Raw genomic sequence first — 21,366 nt, 5'->3', positions numbered from 1 at the left:
ATCAAAGGTAAACCCGAATCACATAATGATATGTGGCAGAAAATACATCTCTTCAGCAACATCAAAATCCTTTTTTTTTAATAAAGCATAATAAGACTGGTTACAGTCATAATCGATGTGGTTGGCGAATGATTCAGTGACTCACTCATAACACTCAAAAAGACACTCACCGATGTAACAATCAGTAAATGAATCTGAACAAATCTCTTTGGTGAACAGTTTCAAAAGATTTAAAGAGGACCTATTATGCTTTTTATATTTTCAACTAGTTCAGTGTGTAGTGTTGATGTTTGAGCATGAAAAAGGTCTGAAAACTTACAAAGCACAAATTCCACTCCAAAGGGAGTTATTCTCTATATCAGTAAGCACTGTTTCTGAACTCCTGAAATGCCTTGGCTGTAGTCTTGAGTTTTCTTCCAGGATTGAACATTCTCAATATTCCTCATTCCTCAATAGTCTCAATAGTCTCAATATTCCCCAATTTAAATAATTCCCACCCAAGACACACAAAAAAAGGGGCGAGGCCTGGTCCAGTTGCGTTAGTAGTAGGCTTGTTCGACTTCATGCAGCTCTGTACAGACCGACATGCCGACGCCATGTGACTGTGACGTAAGGCATAAAAGTGCCACGAGAGCGATTCGAGAGCAGCCGGCTGGTTCATTCTGCGCAGCTTCTCAAGAGCGGCTGCACAAGCTCTGATGACGACACAGCTGTTTCACGACTGGACGGATTCATTGCACGATAACGTGTTTCGTGTTTATTCTCACACCTTCAGTTCCATTAATGCTCAAAAATCTGTATTTTTATAACAGTTAAAGCTCTTTTCATGTAGTCGCGATGTTGTATTGTGTCATGTTTATCAATATATAGACCCCACTACATTTATAGACCCCACTACATTGGTATTTAAATAATATATGCTTATGTTGAACTTTATTCTTGTAAAAAGACGCTGTAAGCAGTACATAAAGTATTGAATGACAATCTCTCTGAAACATCTGTGTATTAGTCAAATATTGCATTTATTTCACTTCAGCTGTGATAAAGTATGCAAACGCTCACGCTGTCACTACGAGAAGCAGAAAGTGTACAACTTCATATCTCCGTTTTCAGCACCACTCTGACTGCACGCGGCTACTCTCGCCAATCAGTTGCATCTAGCCGCAGCCAATGTCGAACACACCTGGTGTGTGGAAATTCACACTTATGCTAAGGGGCGTGACATTTCTGAAACACGCTTGAAGCATTTGACCAATCACAACACATTGGTCCAGCCGACCAATCTAAGGACATTGCGCTTTTCAGAAGGAGGAGCTTCATTGAGACGAGAACTAAACAGCATTACTGACAGACTGGGAAGAGAGGTGCTGCAATAATGTAAAAAAAAAAAGTGGGTTTTTTTTTTGTTTTACAATAAAGCAACAAAACCTATTCTAGTGTACCCCAAAACAAAATCAAGACTTTGTAAAAGGGCATAATAGGTCCTCTTTAAGTCGTTGAGTAGCAAAATCTCCACCACAGAAATGTTCAACATTTAAAGACGTCATAATATTTGCATACTGAATTGTGATCTTGTCATTCTTGTATATATGTAACTATTTATAATACTGTTATTTTATCGTACAAGCACTAGTATTTCCTTCAGGAAATGCAAATCTAGTTACCATTGTTATTAATTATACTGACATGTAATCAATGTAATGTTAAAGTGCTACTATATGGAACTGTAGAGCAGTACTCATAACAGCAGGCACAAGGTGTTAACTTGCATTGTGTTCATGCGAGAGAAGTTAATGGAGTGTTGTATACGCGATCAATATCTGCTCTGAATCAATATTCCGCCTGACTGGACCATGTCCTCATGATACCGTACGGGCCACAGTTTCCATGCAGAGGCTGCATCGGAGCAGGCAAGGTCAGAGCACAGCGTTCTGAGATGCATGGAATCTTAATTAGGTAGAGATGAAGGAGAAGGAACGTGAGATGCATGATGGGAACCGGCAGGTGTGTCCAAGCTGTCACAGAGTGGCACGCAGTGGCATTATTCTACCTTCTCACCCCTCATGATGTGTTCATAAGCATGCACCAGAAGAAGCTGTGATGAGCGTACACAAGGACGGCCCTCACCGTATGGGACCCTGAGGCTCACACATTACTGAAGCTGATGTTTTAATGCGGCTGAATCTAGAGAGAGAGAGAGAGAGAGAGAGAGAGAGAGAGAGAGAGAGGCTTTAGTGGTAAAGAATACTAATCATCAACACTTTATTAATATATCTAAACTCTTGTATGTAGTTTCAGTCTTGAATATTCGGTTACAGTGCACTTAATCATTGATCCATTGTAACTAAAATCATAACTAAACAAAAACAATCCTGTCAATTATTGGAGGTTCATCTCAAAGACTCAAATCTTCTAAATCTATTCACTAAAAAGTTAATTAATTGGTTCATTGATCTTTCGGCAGGTTACACAGTTACGTCAGTTCATAGTTGGTGACAAGTGACTGTTTTTCCATGTTATGAGTGAGTCATTGAAACGATTCAACTGATTTGTTGAAACCGACTTACAATATTGGTCAAAAGTTTAGAATAATTAAGATTTTTTTTTTAATGTTTTAAAAGTCACTTATGCTCAACAAGGCTGCAATAATTTGTTTAAAAATACAGTAAAAGAAGTAGTATTTTAATATATTTAAAATGTAATTTATTCCTGTGATAAAAGCTGAATTTTTAGTATCATTACTCCAGTCTTCAGTGTCACATGATACTTCAGAAAACATTCTAATATCATGATTTGGTGCTCAAGAACCATTTCTTATTCTCAATGTTGAAAACAGTTGTATCAAGGTTTCCACAAAAATATTAAGCAGCAAAAAATTGATAATAATAAAAACCATTATAATATAATTAAGCACCAATGATAATTGAAAATAACAGCACCAATAATAGATGATAATAATTGAGCACAAATCAGAGCTTGTGCTTTGAAAACAGGAGTCCTGAACAAGAACGATTGGTTCACTTATAAGATTCGTTCACAAACAAAACACCTTGAATGTGAACAATATTTTATTAAAGGATAGAGGAATTAAAATCACAGATATTACTTTTTAAGCATTAGATTTATCCTTAGAGATTATCTCTTAAGTTTATATCTCTTATATGTGACTATGGTTGGGAAAGCGAGCACTCATGCACTAAGGACTTGAAACGACTTATGCCTACGTTCAGTAAGCCTGTTAGTCCTTGGTGCATAGACCCTCCCTTTGAACTACCTCAGTAAACACTGCCAAACAGAGCAGGGGATTTGGTCGCTAGCCACCAACATTTCATGCTTTTTGTGTTGTTCCAGTTTGTTCATCTTTAAATCCCCATTCCATTAACCTTAAAACACATTTAAACTAATCATTTGACTGAGTGCAAGGAGTCACAAATCTGTCCGGAGGCCAGTGTCTGAATCTCTGGAACTCGGCTCAATTGAGCATTTCCTGCCAGTTTTGTGCCGAACGCAGGATTTGGAAATTCAATGATGGATCAATCCGAGAGCAATGAGTGTCACTGCTGGAGTTCTGTTTGGGTCACTAATCACACACCCTTCCACTCAATGTTAATGAAATTACTAATGAAAAAGGTTGTTGACAAAGTGTTTTTTGAGTTCGTAGATGACAAAGCACATAAAACACACTGGCAAAAAATAAAAATAAATAAATACTGCAAGATGTTAATGCACAAACAATGTAGAAACAATGCAATGTACAAACTATGCAAAACATAACTATTTTACAAAGTGGTGATTTTATATGAATTTGAAATTAAATGTGATTTGTACGGAAACTCGTGATTTTTGAATTAGCCACCAATTTGCCAAAATGTATAATAGTTACTAATTGACCCTTCGCAAAGACCCGCCCCCCTTAGTTACTCTTGCTTTGTCCGACAAGCCATGGCGCTGTCACGGCACACAGAGTGAAAAATACATCGCGGAGCAAAGAGGACACTGACAACACGACGACAGACAAGACAGAGCAGGTTACTTATGATATTAACAAAGTCCCACATTTCAAACTGTGTAATGTTTTAAGAAATTCGAACAATAAAACATGTTTTGTGGCTCTTTAATGTGTCGTGACAGATTGCTGTAGCGCCTCAGTTCAAACGGCTCGTGAACCAATCATCTCTTCCTTCTAGTTAATTTATAGCATCAAATAAACTTGAATGAACATGAGAAAGAATGTTGTTTCAAACGCGGAAAGACGTCAATATGCACCATTTTTCAAGTTCAAGTCCACCGAGGTTAATCTTCTAACTCCTGACTGCTTTGTCGGACAAAATGGCGGATTCAGCGTTATGATTGGCTAGATCGCTTGTCAATCAAACTCCCGGCGAAGGGTCAGCTGCCACGAGAGTGTGTTGTGTAAACCAGTGGCGAGGCTACGTAAGGGCCAGGGTGGCACTGGCCCACCCAGATTGATGGCTGGCCCATCCAATCAAAGGTGCCAGAATATTTCATTTTATTTCCACTTTAAGATTTCTGGCCTCGCCACTGGTGTAAACTGAAGAATTTTTGTAGCAGGTTAATTAGCTGAACAAAACTCATCATACACAGATTAATCAGGGACATAGCATAAACATAAACATAGCATAAACATCTTCACAAAATTATACAAATGCACAAGGTAACTTGAACTAAGTTACGTACTAATAAGATTGTCACATTGTAAATATGCTAATAAATAAAGCTTTAAATATTTCACAATATTATATTACAATAATGTACTCACTGTATTTGATTGTAAAAAGGGGGTGGATTTACAATCCCTCTTCTTGTATTATTTAATGAATTGGAAATTATAGTTTTCTTAAAAACCAGTGTATCTATTTTGGTATTTCTGTTACAGGCAATGTTTGTAATTGGTATCTGAGAGGTGAGTGAGGGTCTAACCCATGCCAGGAGAATAAATATGTACTTGTTTTGTAATTAATTCATTTTCTCAAAGTTATATTTTGTAGAAAGAGAATTGTCAGTTTGAACTTTATTCTTATTTTATTCTGCTCTTCTCAGCTGTACAAGACATGTAAAGCAGGCACATGCACACATCAAAGGGGGTTTGATCACCTGCACTTTTTCTTCCTCGAGAGAAAGTGCCCTTTTTTCTTGGGTGCTTTTTTTCCCTTCAAATAAATGAACATATATTCCTGTTTGCGCACCACTTCCATATCAAACAAATATATTTATTGAATAAAAAAATCTAAATATCAGTTCGGGAAATGAGACTTTGTCGAGTTCCGATGCTCTCTGTCTCTCTCTCCCTCCCTCCGCGTCTCCGTGCAGCACACATCGGCACATCAGACACACAGACAAACAAGCAGGCAGGCAGCAGCCCCTCCCAGACCCAGCTCCTATCCCAGTTATGTTTTTCTTGGCTTGTGTGGAGGTGAGTGGTGATAAACAAAAGACTAAGCTACCAGTGCCTCGACTTTACAGCTATTTAGCCAAAAGACAAATATAGTTCAAGGGTTAGTTCACCCAAAAATGAAATTTCTGTCATTAATTACTCACCCTCATGTCGTTCTACACCCGTAAGACCTTCATTCATCTTCGGAACACAAATTAAGATATTTTTTGATGAAATCCAAAATATCCGAAAATTTATCATCCCCAATAGAAAGCAACTTAATTACCGTCATTCAAGGTCCAGAAAAGTTCAAACTTAATGTTAGGAAGCGATGAGAAAACTTTTAAAACAAAAATAACGACTTTGTTCAATGATTTCTTCTCTACCTTGTCAGACTCGTACGCAGTTGACAGTAAACGCAGTTCAGCGCTTCCGTGTTAACGTCTGAACGCCGGCTCAGTATTGGCTGGCTCCTGCGTCAGCATCACACGCATGGGTCGTGGTGCTCATGTGAACAGCGTCGGCCAATACTGAGCCGCCGTTTGGATGTAAACACGGAAGCACTACACTGCGTTCACTGCGTCAACTGCATACGAGTCTGACAGGGTAGTGAAGAAATTGTTAAATAAAGTTGTTATTTTTGTTTTGTTTTTGTTCACAAGGAGTATTCTCGTCACTTCCCAACATTAAGGTTGAACCATTGTAGTCATGTTGACTATTTTAACAATGTTTTATGTTACTTTTCTGGACCTTGAATGACGGTAATTTTGTTGCTTTCTATGGGGAATAAAAAAAGGATTTCATCACAAATATCTTAATTTGTGTTCAGAAGATGAACGAAGGTCTTATGGGTGTGGAACGACATGAGGGTGAGTAATTAATGACAGAAATTTCATTTTTGGGTGAACTAACCCTTTAACTTGTGTTTTGCTAACATGCATGACTCATCAGCTACTAGCTAATGTAATAAATGAGCTAAAGTTTGGCTAAGGCAATATATCATGGCCTTACAGGCTAATGTACTGTGCTTAATAATGGAGACACTACAGGTGAATAGTCAAATTTGTGTCTAATAACGTCATCACAACCGCCACTTTGATATGCAAATTAGGTGTTAACTAATTAAAATGTGCTAATTTGCATACATTTGCCAAGGCACTGCAGGTGAATAGGATAAACAAAATAACTAAAGTATATCACCACAGAACTTCCCCAGTTAATGACTTACATCAAGAGTCTTTTCCTCTGAAATGCCATGTTTAAATATGCAGTGTAGGAACCGTGGACGAACCAGACAAATGAATCATTCAGATGATTCTTTCAAAACATAATTCCAGAAACCCAAGCTCAGAGAACCTAATTTTCGGCTCCAGTCCGTCTACAGAACCACCCCTGCTAGGTACTTTTATGACACCCATGCTTCCTGACTGAAGGAGAGGTGACAAACTAAAGCTATTTGTAGCAACCAAATGGTCACCAGAAGATAAAGAGTCTTTGATCTCCAGATCAAAAGAGACAGAGAGACAATGCTGGCCTGTTTCTCTGAGTGACCTAACTTTACAGTAAAACCAACAAAGACTGTTTCTACAACTAAAACTGCATCGAATTGTTCCAAAAAATTTGAAATGGACTTATCAAACATCTTTCAACTGCATAAATTTTATATCATGTCCACACATACTACCTGTGACCAGTTATGTTTTAGAACACCCACAACTCATGTAACTGTATAACTATTGAATGGTTGAATGAAAGTATTTCGTGTTTGATATATATTTTAATCTCTACTTCTCATTTAAATCATGGCTTGAATGAAATCTGCGTAAAATGTATTCCATTTAATAGAAATTATGTCTAAACGGTACTCTCTGCCAAAGCCGGCAATTCCAGAGACCGGAGATAATGCTTATTTTATGATTGGGGGCGGAAAAAAACCCACCTTTGAAACAAGACGATATCTGATTGGTCAGAACTCCTCACAGAGGTGGGACAAACACCTAAGTTTAAATAGTCACATCACAAGACAAAGAACTAGTAAAAAAAAGTAAAGAGTAACAAGAAGAACAAAACGAAGACAAGACTAAGCTGACAAAGGACAGACAAGCAGCTCATTCAAGCCATCCAACTTTTACTCACTTTTCATTTCTTTTACTTAACTTTCTTTTCTGTTGAGAGTCTCGTGTTCTAAGTTTTGCCGCAAAGTTTAACCAACGACTTTTGCCGCCTCAACTTTAAACTCCAGCCAGGACAAGAGACTTCATTTCATTTGCCAGCATGCTCAAACGTGATTGGTTTTTACCTAACCACAATCCGGACCTGAAAAGATCCTGCAACAAATCATCGACTCCAAGCCAACCCTTTTCTCCAAGCCAAGAACGCAGACGAGGAGATTCCCATTTAAAGTCGACCATCAAGTACCTCCAGATTCTAAAGCTGAACTGGTGCATTAAATTAATGATTCATGGTTCGTTCAGGTCAGGTCTTTTGAAGTGCATATTTTGCTGGAAATCATGCTCATCATTTCATTCTCTCTCGTAAAACTCTTTCTCTCTCATTTCCTTTCTTTCTGCAACGTGTATGAATGTTTGTGTGTGTGTGCGTGTTTGTGTTAGATTAGTTTGTGTTAGAATAATTAATAAAGTCTCCTGTAGATTTTAAAAGAAAGTGTCTTGTATTATGTGTTTGTAAAATGTAATGTCTTAAACTGTCGATCTTAAAGTTACCAGGCTTTAATCAGTGTTTTCACAATAGTTGGATATTCATATCCGCTACAAGAGCTTATTACGGCCCGAGCGAATGAACACTGGACGATTCAGTTGCTTGGTCGTAAACTAAATGACTCTTTATAATTCCCTATAAATTAATTATTTCATTTGAGCTGATTTGGTCCTAGAGCAGATTAGCTTGTTTTGGTTAATTTAGAAGAAATCTACAGATGCAAACAGATGGAGGGTAATGGGCTTAAAACAAACAACATTTAAATGCGTATTTTGGAAGTTTTCTTTCCATTAAAGTAAAAGAAGACATGGAAGCAAAATAGACCAAAACCTCAAAATTGACCACTACATGAAAAAAGTTTCCTGCTTTAAACAGTAACTTCATAATTTTGATCGTAGGCTCCACATCTAATAACTATCCATTCTATTAGTTTGTTGTGTGCTGATAGATCTTTACATGATACAGACAGCCCTCCCTCAAATGTGAAAAAAGTCTTGTCACCATCAGTTATTTTCTTAAATAAATAATTATGAGAAGTGCCCTTTTTTTTTCCCTCTTGAGCCCCTGCCCCCCAAAATGTCTGTTTATGTTCCTGATGTAAAGACAACTGTGTCTAAGGTCATGAAGGTCAACAACACATATGCATACTTAGTATGTGTAATTCTTTTTAGGATTTATAGCACAATTTGTCAATGATAAATAAATGTTGATAAATATTTAAATTTATATAGCCTATAATATTCAAATATTTGGGTTAATTTGAAACTTTCTTGTTCACTAAAATATTATTTTTGTTTGCTAAAATTAAGCTGCTGAGCGGAAAGGAATGGTTCCAGTTATACTTCCACTTGAGCGTGGTTCAGCACGACACGATTACAAACCGTTCTTGGCCTGGAATTCTCAGCATGGTCGGCTAAGAATGGTTTGGCCCGATGGTGGAAAAATGGCTTTAGATGGCATTTTAGAGAGTAAATTGGGCTAAAAGTAATGATGATGAAAAATGTGATTTTCATGTTGCAAATTCATGAAATCTGTTTTTCTTTCCCTCTCAGCTTGAAGAACAAATGAAGTTTGATGGAGCATCTCTACTCCTGAAACTGAGGATCTTTCTGTGGAAGTCAAGGCAGCTTCTGCGCCTCCGTGTCTGACGAATGACGCCACATGACAGCGATATCAGTTCATGTTCTCTTGATCCATTGTGTTTATGATAGTGATATGGACACTACCAGTGCAGATAGAGACATGGGATGGTCATAATGGATTATTATGAACCAGTGCATTTTGCTAAATTTGTAAATTAAAAACAAAAAAACATTCACATCCTGAACACTTTAATGTATTTAAGGCATGTAGAATGGGCACAATTTTGTCTCTCTTATTTTAATGTGGTGTGATTAAAAAATATTTTCATTGTAATATTGTGTTTAATTTAAATGTATGTGTAAGAACTAGAGTGAAATGTCAATCAAACATCATAGTTCTCAGTCCACTAAAGATGTATTAAATTTCCTTGTTTTATTTTGTACATAATGCCTGAGGGAATTGTTCCTTAATGATATTAAAATGAGACATTTTGAAGCTGAATTTAATCAGCATACTCACAAAAGTAATGGACTGAAGTACAGTGTTTTAAATCCACTTTAAAACATCTTTATAATCTTTTAATTATTTCAACAAGACTTTCCAGTGATTTGTTGTGCTCTAAATGTTCAGCAAAAGCTTTTTCGACATGAATGGATAAAAAAAATGAACTATTTACTGTCTCTTGCAGTTAAGAAAGAAACCCAAGAGATCACTATAGGGAGGCATTATTGAGATGAAAATGGTTATATTATGTGCTATCATGATGAGATGGGGTTATTTTAGTGCTTTTCACAAAGGGAAAAAATTTCCATTTGTGCACCGTTCTAATTAATAGAGCCAAAATAATCAGATTATTCCCAAAATGACAACAACATGAAACTAACATGCTAGCATTATTTATTAAAATATGGCATCCTAGAGAATAAAACAATTCTGACACAAATATGATTAGTAGTTCTGTTTTATTATGTTACATTATCAAGTTGAATGCTTGACTTAGAGTGTCGTGATGCTAATTCACACTTATTTAGTGTGAAGTGTCACTGTTGTTTTTGTACTGGAATGAAAGGCAAACAACAGAAGCAATGCTACTCCTATAAATCACAGCTCAGTCTCTCCCAAAGGCCTTTCCCTTACAATGTTTTTCATTCTGCAAATGATGTGTTTGGTAAGAAGACCCATAGGGCTTTAAAGATAAAAGGACCGACGTAAGACAATCTTTCAAAATGAAATGGATTGCAAGTGATTCCCAACAGACAGTGGCTGGATCTCTGAAGGGCCCAGAGGGTTTCCTTTGTACTACAGATCTGATGACTGTTCCCTGATGTACTATTGGCGATGCAAAGTATCAAAAAGTATCTCAAAATCCCCACTTTGGCAGGTTTCATCATGCTATAAGTCATACAGTTACTTAAATATTAAAACAGATTTAAAGTGTCCTGATATCAAAGTGCAGTTTTGGTTAACAAAATAAGCCAATTTAAATATTTGCAGTTTAATTAAGTTGTTCTGTTGCAAAGATATACAGTGCAATTGTAGTTGTGAGTTTCCATTTCTGTGGGTTCAGCTCATTATGCATCGCTGCACTACCATGATTGATTATTCAAATATATGCAAATAGCACAGCAAGGGCCACTGATTATGTATTCATAACTTTTACCTTTAAATAGTAGCTTATAGAAAGATTTTGGAAGAGAAAAATGTGCCAGAAGCCAACATCGTTCTGTCATATGAATTAGCAATTTAATTGTATAATTTTGCTGTGGAGCACATTTTCAGAAAGTCTCTGTAATCTCGATTAAGTACAGTAAAGTAATCTTGCTGATGTAAATTGTTTGTTCTGTTTCAGCATGTAATGTCTTTACTCTCACTGACAGTAAGTCCAACATCATCAAGCACCAACACGCATGGGATTTAGAGCAAGAGGCAATTTTTCATGATAAATGTCTACCAGATAAACCCAAAGGATTCATTTTGGATGTTCTTCTAGCTGCTTTTTCAAGACTGTCTAGCTTTTTATTTCTTGAGATGAACTGGCTGTCTCCTTCAATTTCACCATTGCAAATTGTGCTGGTAAAAACAGGCCACTATATAGACCGTGATAGTCATCCAGTGTCATTTGTTACGAAGATCCGAGGGCATGCTTATAAACTTGTTTGTTTTTACTCATTCCCAGAGAATCCCAGAGGTCTTTGAGGGTAAAATTCTTCCATATGTTGGCAGCTGTAAGCTGGACTATTACGTCGGTTGAGGGCTGTGGTTGCTTTGTATTCATTGGCTCTGAGTCAATTCAAAAGCTGAACTAGACTGAAGACTGGACTGAAACTATTTGCTCATTAGTACTGATGGACAGACAGACGGATGGATGACGTTTTCACATAGTTAAAGGGATAGTTCACCCAAAAACAGTTTACTCACCCTTGTGTTGTTCCAAACCTGCATGTCTTTCTTTTTTTCTGTGGAATATAAATTGATATTGTTTATGTAATGGGGGTATTTTGAGAATTTTTTCAGTGTTTCATTATTTTTTTTATCCAAAAAAATTGTCTGATTACAAACATTCTTCAAAATATCTTCTTTTGTGTTCCACTGAAGAAAGAAAGTCAGGTTCAGAACAACATGAGGGTTAGTAAATTAAGAATTTTAATTGTGAGTGAACTATCCATTTAATCACAGTCATATTTGAAAGAATTACAATTCGACAGACAGACAGACAGACAGACAGACAGACAGACAGATAGATAGATAGATAGATAGATAGATCTAAACCTATCAATAAAGTGTTATACCCACTGAATACAGTGGATTTGGTACAAAAGGTGCAAATCCTTTAATCTCCAGTAGGTGGAGTCCTCTGCATAATTTTGTACAGAATGTACAATAGAATCAACCCTGCTGGATGAACCAGTCACATCTGTTTTGCTTGACTGTACCAACTGCACTAATCATCAGAGGTGTAAAGAGTACCTGAAAACCATACTTGAGTAAAAGTACAGATACCTTACATCGAAAATGACTCCACTACAAGTTACAAGTAACCAATTCCAATACGACTTGAGTAAAAGTCTTAAAGTATCTGATTTTAACAGTAGTATTTTACTCATGCTGAATGTAGGCTCAGAGATGCACTAGTCCTGAGAGACATGACAGTGAAAATAAGAAACAATTGATTAGTAAGATGAGAAATCAAGTTTATTTTCTAAAATCAAAATAAAACTGAACACCTCAATGTTGCAATAAATCAAGGTCGACACAACAACCTTTTAAACGTCTACAGCTCAAGTGCACAGAAAGGCCATAAGTAAACCAATATCCTTCAAAACGGTCTTGTTAGTATAGCGGATAAATAAAACAATGTTAAGTAAAATTAAACAGTCAGAGTCTACTGTATGTGCTGGTTTGAGCTTCATCACCAGCTGCAGTCATTTCCTCATCTAATAAATAAAACATCTGCGATCAGCAACTACCTGCTAATGCACTCATATTCACATAAAGTATCCTTGTTGACAAGTTTTGGGTGAGTAAAGGCAAAATGCACAAGATATAGTACCTTCAATGCCCTTAGATGGTGATATCGCTTCTTTATATCAGAAACAAACTGCTGCAGAAAAAGTTAGATGCCATAAAAATGTAATTTGTAATTGCATTACTCATCACAAATGTAGTGGAGTAAAAAGTACATTTACTTGCTCAAAAATGTAGTCAAGTAGAGAGTAAAAGTTGCCAATATCTTTGATACTCAGTACAACTACAAAGTGATCAAAAAGATACTCAAGTACAGTAACTAGTTACATTTACTCAAGTACTTTTCACCTCTGCTAATCATTTATAAATGAACACGAGGATATCAAAATCAGACTGAACATATAGTCCAACTTCAGCTGCATTTTGAAAAGTACATACATTATATCTAACTATGAGAATACACTGGAAGGCAACTAGTCCCCAGGACTAATTTCATATTGTCTCTGGAATATTTATTGTGATTTTGACCCTTAAAAAAAAAGAAAAAAAAAAAGGTGCTTTCCATTTTTCAGAAATACTAAAGATCAGTTATAAGGTGAAAGGTAAGTTTGTATACAAAAGAACTAGATAAAAATGACACACTGATCACATAACCAACAGGACAGCACACCAGCTACCAGTTAAATGAGCTCCAGGGAATGTTTTGAGACTGAACTTTAATCAGCAGAATGCATGACACAGTTTTCAGTGTTTATCAAGGCCTGCTGTGACCTATGGAGATCCACGCTGAGAGTAAACACAAGGGAGGGACACTTTTACCACAAGATGCCTTGTTTAAGAAGCTCTAAATTGCAGTTTGAAAGAAAACATTACATTGGAATTTAAAACACTGTGAAAAAATAAAGATTGTGATTTTCTAAAGAATACTGGGTAACACATGCCAATCTGTGAAGCTGACTAAACAGTTATCACATAGCCTAAATATATTATTTCCTGCCATTAAACTCCATGAAAGCAGAACTCAGTAAATCAGAGGGGACTAAGAGTATGAATAATATTCCCACTAAGTCTATCTCTGGGGCATTTTTTCTGTTTTATACTGAAAGACGTCCACATTTGGTCTGACGTTTGATTTCCAAGGAAGAATTTAGTCCTCGTGTGCATTCAGGACAGTCTGACCCAATGAAAGGATCTACTGTATAATATTTTATTAGAATATGGCTTTCATCTTCATTCCAGATTAAACCAATTATGGATTTATAAGAGAGAGGAACTTAAAGTTCAACCAAGTGTTGTGTCATAGTTCCTTTTTATCAGTCTGTGGGCAGTGCTGCTTGTCAGTGTGAGTCACTCTGGATAGTGACCCTTCCAGAGCATCAGGAGTAAATACAAGGACACAAACACTCCCCACAGTCCATTGCACAGTCAAATTCATTGGTTCCATCTTTAACTACTATGTACTAACATTTAATCATTTTGTACAATGCACTTATTGTGTACATACATGTTTTTTGTTTTTTTTACATTCTACTTACTTTTTTTTTTTTTTTAAATACTGCATGTAATTACAGCTGTAATTACATCAATAATTACACTGTTGTCCCTTCCCTTACACCTCAACCCACCCTTAAACCTACCCATAAACCTGTCCTAACCTTTATATCCCACTTTGTACACTTCCTACATTGTATCTAATGAATTATTATTATTATTATTTTAATGTAATTATTTAAAGTAATCATTTTTATGCAAGCACATACAGTGCATCCGGAAAGTATTCACAGCGCTTCACTTTTCCCACATTTTGATGTGTTAAAGGGATAGTTCACCCAAAAATGAAAATTTGATGTTTATCTGCTTACCCCCAGGGCATCCAAGATGTAGGTGAGTTTGTTTCTTCAGTAGAACACAAATGATGATTTTAACTCCAACCGTTGCGGTCTGTCAGTCGTATAATGCATGTCAATGGGAACTCCATCTATAAGAGTAAAAAAAAACATGCACAGACAAATCCAAATTAAACCCTGCGGCTCGTGACGACACATTGATGTCCTAAGACATGAAACGATCGGTTTGTGTGAGAAACCAAACAGTATTTATATCATTTTTCACCTCTAAAACACCACTATGTCCAACTGCCTTGCGCATCCGGTTGGTGAGGTCTAAAAACGCGTTCGGATGACGGAAGTGATGTCTCGCACTTATACTTCAATGAGTGTGAGACATCACGTCCGTTGTCAGAGCGCCTTCAGACCTCACCAACCGGATACGCAAGGCAGTTAGACATAGTGGTGTTTTAGAGGTAAAAAATGATATAAATACTGTTCGGTTTCTCGCACAAACCGATCGTTTCTCGCACAAACCGAAGAAACAAAGTCACCTACATCTGGGATGCCCTGGGTGTAAGCAGATAAACATCAAATTTTCATTTTGGGTGAACTATCCCTTTAAAGCCTTTTATTTTCAAAATGGATTAAATTAATTATTTTCCTCAAAATTCTACAAACAATACCCCATAATGACAACGAGAAAGAAGTTTGTTTGATATCTTTGCAAATTTATTAAAAAAATAAATAAATAAATAAAAAATAAATCACATGTACATAAGTATTCACAGCCTTTGCTCAATACTTTGTTGAAGCAGCTTTGGCACTAATTACAGCCTCAAGTCTTTTTGAGTATGATGCTACAAACTTGCCACACCTACTTTTGGGCAGTTTCTCCCATTCTTCTTTGCAGGACCTCTCAAGCTCCATCAGGTTGGATTGGGAGGGTTGGTGCACAGCCATTTTCAGATCTCTCCAGAGATATTCAATCGGATTCAAGTCTGGGCTCTGGCTGGGCCACTCAAGGACATTCACAGAGTTGTCCCATAGCCACTCATTTGTTATCTTGGCTGTGTGCTTAGGGTCATTGTCCTGTTGGAAGATGAACCTTCGCCCCAGTCTGAGGTCCAGAGCGCTCTGGAGCAGGTTTTCATCAAGGATGTCTCTGTACATTGCTGCATTCATCTTTCCCTCGATCCTGACTAGTCTCCCAGTTCCTGCCGCTGAAAAACATCCCCACAGCATGATGCTGCCAACATCATGCTTCACTGTAGGGATGGTATTGAGCGGTGCCTGGTTTCCTCCAGACATGATGCTTGCTATTCAGGCCAAAGAGGTCAATCTTTGTTTCATCAGACCAGAGGATTTTGTTTCTCACGGTCTGAGAGTCCTCCAGCCGGGCTCTCATGTGCCTTTTACTGAGGAGTGTCTTCCGTCTGGCCACTCTACCATACAGACATGATTGGTGGAGTGCTGCAGAGATGGTTGTTCTTCTGGAAGGTTCTCCTCTCTCCACAGAAATGCTGGAGCTCTGTCAGAGTGACCATCGGGTTCTTGGTCACCTCCTTGACTAAGGCCCTTTTCCCCCGATCACTCAGTTTGGCTGGGCGGCCCGCTCTAGGAAGAATCCTGGTGGTTCCAAACTTCTTCCATTTAAGGATGATGGAGGCCACTGTGCTCATTGGGACCTTTAATGCTGCAGAAATTTTTCTGTACCCTTCTCCAGATCTGTGCCTAGATACAATCCTGTCTCGGAGCTCTACAGACAATTCCTTGGACTTCTTGGTTTGTGCTCTGACATGCACTGTTAACTGTGGGACCTTATATAGACAAGTGTGTGCTTTTCCAAATCATGTCCAATCAAATGAATTTACTACAGGTGAATTCCAATCAAGTTGTAGAAACATCTCAAGGATGATATGTGGAAACATATCATCCTGAGCTCAGTTTTGCATCTATTATAACCATCTGCACCTGAGCTCAATTTTGAGTGTCATGGCAAAGGCTGTGAATACTTAAGTACATGTGATTTTTTTCGTTTGCAAAGATTTCAAACAAACTTCTTTCACGTTGTCATTATGGGGTATTGTTTGTAGAATTTTGAGGAAAATAATGAATTTAATCCATCTTGGAATAAGGCTGTAATGTGACAAAATGTGGAAAAAGTGAAGTGCTGTGAATACTTTCCGGATGCACTGTATAGCAGGGGTGGCTAATGACGGTCCTGGACAACCACAGTCCTGCAGAGTTCAGCTCCAATATTTAATAAATTACTGTGAAATATACATATATTAAATGTGTAAATATAAATTATATAATATTAATACATTAGATGAATAATAATAATAAATTAATTTTAATAAAAATAAACAACTTTCTATTATTATTATTAATAATAATAATAATAGTAAAAATAAAAATGCTGGGTTGTTTCAACACAAATTTGGGGAAAAAACATGGACAAACCCAACTGCTGGGTTAAAAATTTAATAAAGAAAATTTCATCCAGCAGCTGGGTTCGTCCATATTTTACCCAAATTTGGGTTGAAACAACCCAGCATTTTTTAGAGTGTATTATTAAATATATATTGTATTTGTATTTTATATATTATTATTAAATATATATTAAATGTGTCAAAATAAATACATTAATAATAATAATAATAAACTTTTATTATTGTTTACACAAGACCTTACTGCCCCAGTCACTGGTGTTTTTGAGAATATAGCCTACAGATACCTGAAAAGTCTGTGTTCAGCTTTCTTAGCTTCAAAACACTTCAAAAAACATAGAAAAGCATTTTGAGTCAGAATAAATGAGACAGTTGTGATCCTCTGTTGACTGTAAATAAACTGCCATTGTTGTAATAATACCTCTGAGACAAAGAAAAATCTAAGCTTTTAACTTCATTGAGTCAGCCCTTCAGTAAACAATAGTTTTGGTCCTTAAACATTGTTATGGTAAAACAGTTTTGCATTAGTGTCATAAAATAAAGCACGATTGTAATGTGAGAAGTGTCTTACTGTATACTATAGACTTCTTGAAACCATGTTAAAACTGGTAATATAGGTCATCTGATCTTTATCCCTTTGCAAAATACTACTTCATATTTCTGACCCATAATGACATCTGCCTTTAAGAGCGCACAAACTGGATTCAACCGGAAGAAACTGACTCTTGCTGATGGATAACAGCAACGGCCGGCTAAAACTGTCAACATCAGAAAACACCCTTATCTCAGTGAACAGACACAATTAGTTCCATGACATCTGCTGTGACTCTGCTGATTTAGCGTGAATGATTGGCTGAAAAGATTTCTAACATCAAAAAGTTTACTCACCATAAAACAATACTACCTCTCAGGCCTACAAGACTATTGTTAATATTTAATCTGGATTTAAGTATATTGTATAATGAGTGGTTCATAATCATACTTTTTCTAAGCTACTTCATTTGCCTACAGTGTATGAAGAGAATATGAAGTCTTTTGAACAGTATATGAGCACATGATGTTTGATGGTGGGGCAATGTGAATTTTATACATAAGCAATGTTGATTTTTAATTGCTTATTGTTTGCTCATGTTAGTTTGCAGGGCATTAACTAATGTTAAATGGATAGTTCACCCAAAAATGAAAATTCTGTCATCATTTACTCACCCTCAAGTTGTTCCAAACCTGTATGGATTTCTTTGTTCTGTTGTACACAAAGGAAGATATTTGGAAGAATGCTTGTAACCAAACAGATCAGTGGGGAGTCAATGGGTGGCAAGATCTGTTTGGTTTCAAACATTCTTCCAAATATCTTCCTTTGTGTACAACAGAACAAAGACATTTATACAGGTTTGGAACTACTTGAGAGGGAGTTAAAAATGTATTAGTAAATGTTGAAGTTAACATTAAATAAGATTAATAAATAGGCTAATGTAAAATTATTGTTCATTGTTAGTTCATGTTAACTAATGTAGACCTATTTAACTAATGTTAACAAATGAAACCTTATTGTAAAATGTTACCAAAAATGTGAAGGAAAAATATATTATTCCTGCCTGGAAAATATTCACTTTAATTGCACTAAATGTTGTTTTATATCACATTGACATTAATAAAGAACCAATAAATAAAATATAATAAATAATTGTTTTAATAATTGTTCTAATTCTATAGACCTAATGTAGCCCCGCCCTTTTTCAGCGCCATTCCACAGCATGAAGGTAAGATCTTACGGATTTTCCCGGTCTGCTGACATGTACATCCACTTCAAACATTACAATGCTCATGATAACTTTCATTAATTTTACAATATGTCCATTTCATCAGTTAATTACTCTTGCCATAGAAATATACAGAGCTACCCAAAAACGGAAGTTCAAAGAACAAAATTCTAAAGATGGCTGGGCACTTCTCTGGTGCATCTTGGAAGTCCACACGTAGGCCTACCACACAAATTTACTTACCAGAGTTTGTCCAAAAATAATTTCCAAATGTTTTACATCACCCTATCATTATTACGCTACACATACACACACACACAAAAAATCTTTTAAAACCGAGTTGGATTTTCCAAATTTTGTCCAAAAAGCACTGATTACCGAATACCAGGAATGACGCTGAAATGACTGGATTTTGCCCGCAAAATTTCGCAGAGCAACGGTAAATGCGACCACACCTCAAATATTATAACTCAGTACTTCATAGACTGAAATATAGGCCTATACTTTGAGGCTGATATATAGGCCTAGGCTATTTTGACATTTAATGTAATGTCACGGTCTTCATCTTGAAGATACTAGTTTTATATTTTAGCATATGTGCTAGTTCTGGTGAGATATTTTTCTTTCAATAGGTTAATTGATTATAGTCTAATAGTTTTTCTTCTAATAAGTAGCCTACTGTAGCTAAATGTGCTGTTTTCTGTAAATATGTATAGGCAAAATAAAGCTGTTTTTTTTTTCAACACCGAATTTACCAGATGGAGCTGAACACTATTTTGAAACCACCCTAGACATTCATTCATTGAAGGTAAATGTTCGTTTTAGCGATATTTATAATATAAAAAATGTAGGCTACACATTTGTTTATCTGACAGTGTTTACTCATATTGAGTGATTGGCAAGGAAAACACATTTTAAGAAAAATGAATAATCATTAGATTATCAAAACAATTTTATTCATTTTTTTTTTTCCCAAGTAGACTGTTACATTGCAATAGACACTGCTGATACTGAGCCTCTTCATAATCAAATTTCGCCCGTGGCATCATATTTCAAATGTCCTGCATGGTGTGTCAACACAAGAAGCATCAATACTCAGGTGTCTTCAAGCTCAACCTTCGTTGGTCTGGATCATTTCAGTCACTGGATCAGTTCTCTATTTTCACAGCACACCAACACGACTCTGGTAGGACGCCATCAAGTTCAGCACGAAGTCTTGAAGAACACCAGCCTCCAACATGTGCCGAGTGATCACGGTCTTTTTATCTGTGCACATATCTGCACAGCTTCCCGACGAAAACTTCCCTCAACGAAACTTCGTCGACTGGCGCGTCAGTCCAGTAATAAGCATAAATTTGTCCTTCTTGTCCTGCTGAAGAGCCATAAGTGCTTTGGAGATGCCCTCGGGATCCTGGTACAGCGCGTGGATGCTCCTGGCTCTCTCCACCGCCTTCAGGTCTCCTGCTTTCTCGAAGAGTTTCACCAGCACATCCTGGTTGATGTTCTCAAAGATGTTCGGCGACGCTTTCTTGCGGTGCGCCGTGTCGAATTTGACGCCGCTCACTGCGGGACTGACGCGACGCGAGTCTGAAGACGCGTATGAAGACATGTCGGCAGAAAAGATAGTTTTCGAGATGTCCTATGTCTGATAGCAGCGGCTGTGCTCTCAGTGACTCCAGCATTGAAGATAACTGCCGGTTTTATAGGGGACTGACTGACAGAGCGAGAATTCCCTTTTGAGGTGACATCATATAAACGGTTTGTGAACGCCCAACTTTAACCGCTGCTCTCAGCAGGAAGCGCTGAGGGAAACTGTTCTGACGCAAAGATGAACATAGCGAAGAATTCATTAATAAGTAACTGGTTCACTACAAGCAAAATCTTTCGGTTCGTTTCAATTCAGCTTTGTCTAACAGAGTTTCTTTACCTGAATTGCCTTATGACAGTATGCTACTGCGGGCTACAGCTCCACAATGGAATAGCACTAATGTATTTCCTCACAGGGACATTAGGTAGTGCCATCAATTACATCATGCAGTTATTTATTTATTTGCAAAAATTTATATTAGGCTACTATGCTATAACTATGTATTATACGTACAAATTAATCTAGTTTAATAATGATGATAGGCTAATAACAACAACAATAAATTGTACCTAAAACCTCGACTGATTATTAATCAAATAAAAAAAGAATTCTATTTAGGAAAAAAAATTGAACTATAGGCCTATATAGGCTACTACCACAGAAGGTTTAGAGTACACACTTGATATTATAGGCCTATTCATTCAAAATCATTTACAGTTTGCTATAGCTAGCTTATAGACTAGGCTACCTTTTGTTTCCAATTCATCAAAAAATAAAATAAATAAATAATAATAAATTCTACATTGTAAAGAAGGAGTGTTATTATAATCATATGTAATTATATCTAGATTATGAATAGGTTATGGAATACTTTGGTTTAAAGAACATGGCCATAACTCAAGTTTTGGAGTTTTCTTTGCTTTACAGAAGTTGTAAACGAGTTTCTCCAGTGTATTTTGTCATACTATCTTTTTTATTGATGATGAGGGAGACACAAAGGGTGAGACTACTTGCTTAGTTCAGATGATTTCATCTGTACAAGTTTAACATTTAAATGTTTAATGTCACCTGCATGACA

General features: G+C 36.7%; 2 protein-coding genes and 1 long non-coding RNA gene across 5 annotated transcripts in view; 1 reads left to right on the top strand and 2 right to left on the bottom strand.

Moving 5' to 3' along the window:
• LOC127521641 (zinc finger matrin-type protein 4-like) overlaps positions 1–9,529 on the top strand; it is a 35,424-nt gene extending 25,895 nt beyond the window's left edge. For all 3 annotated transcript variants that reach the window (XM_051910988.1, XM_051910987.1, XM_051910986.1), the window contains one exon: positions 9,166–9,529. In XM_051910988.1, coding sequence (XP_051766948.1) covers positions 9,166–9,181 — 16 coding nt within the window. In that variant the 3' untranslated portion in view covers positions 9,182–9,529. The remainder of the gene's footprint in view (positions 1–9,165) is intronic.
• On the bottom strand, positions 62–14,781 carry LOC127521643 (uncharacterized). The gene is made up of 2 exons (XR_007932430.1): positions 14,524–14,781; positions 62–2,184 (listed from the first exon to the last, which is right to left on the bottom strand). It is a non-coding gene; the product is annotated as an uncharacterized LOC127521643 (long non-coding RNA).
• A 4,853-nt stretch (positions 14,782–19,634) lies between these two features.
• On the bottom strand, positions 19,635–20,463 carry LOC127521709 (transcriptional and immune response regulator-like). The gene has a single exon (XM_051911084.1). The coding sequence runs from the start codon at positions 20,307–20,309 to the stop codon at positions 20,007–20,009; it is 303 nt and encodes a 100-aa protein (XP_051767044.1). The 5' UTR covers positions 20,310–20,463; the 3' UTR covers positions 19,635–20,006.
• Positions 20,464–21,366: the final 903 nt, after the last annotated feature.

Source organism: Ctenopharyngodon idella, chromosome 10 (genome assembly GCF_019924925.1).
Source record: "Ctenopharyngodon idella isolate HZGC_01 chromosome 10, HZGC01, whole genome shotgun sequence".
Taxonomy (NCBI): Eukaryota; Metazoa; Chordata; class Actinopteri; order Cypriniformes; family Xenocyprididae; genus Ctenopharyngodon; species Ctenopharyngodon idella.
Note: the sequence above shows the minus strand (reverse complement) of the source record. Positions and strands in the feature narration are given on the sequence as shown.

What these genes read in the sequence shown, in the direction of transcription:
- LOC127521709 (XM_051911084.1), bottom strand. Translation starts at nt 20,309, where the DNA reads ATGTCTTCATACGCGTCTTCAGACTCGCGTCGCGTCAGTCCCGCAGTG.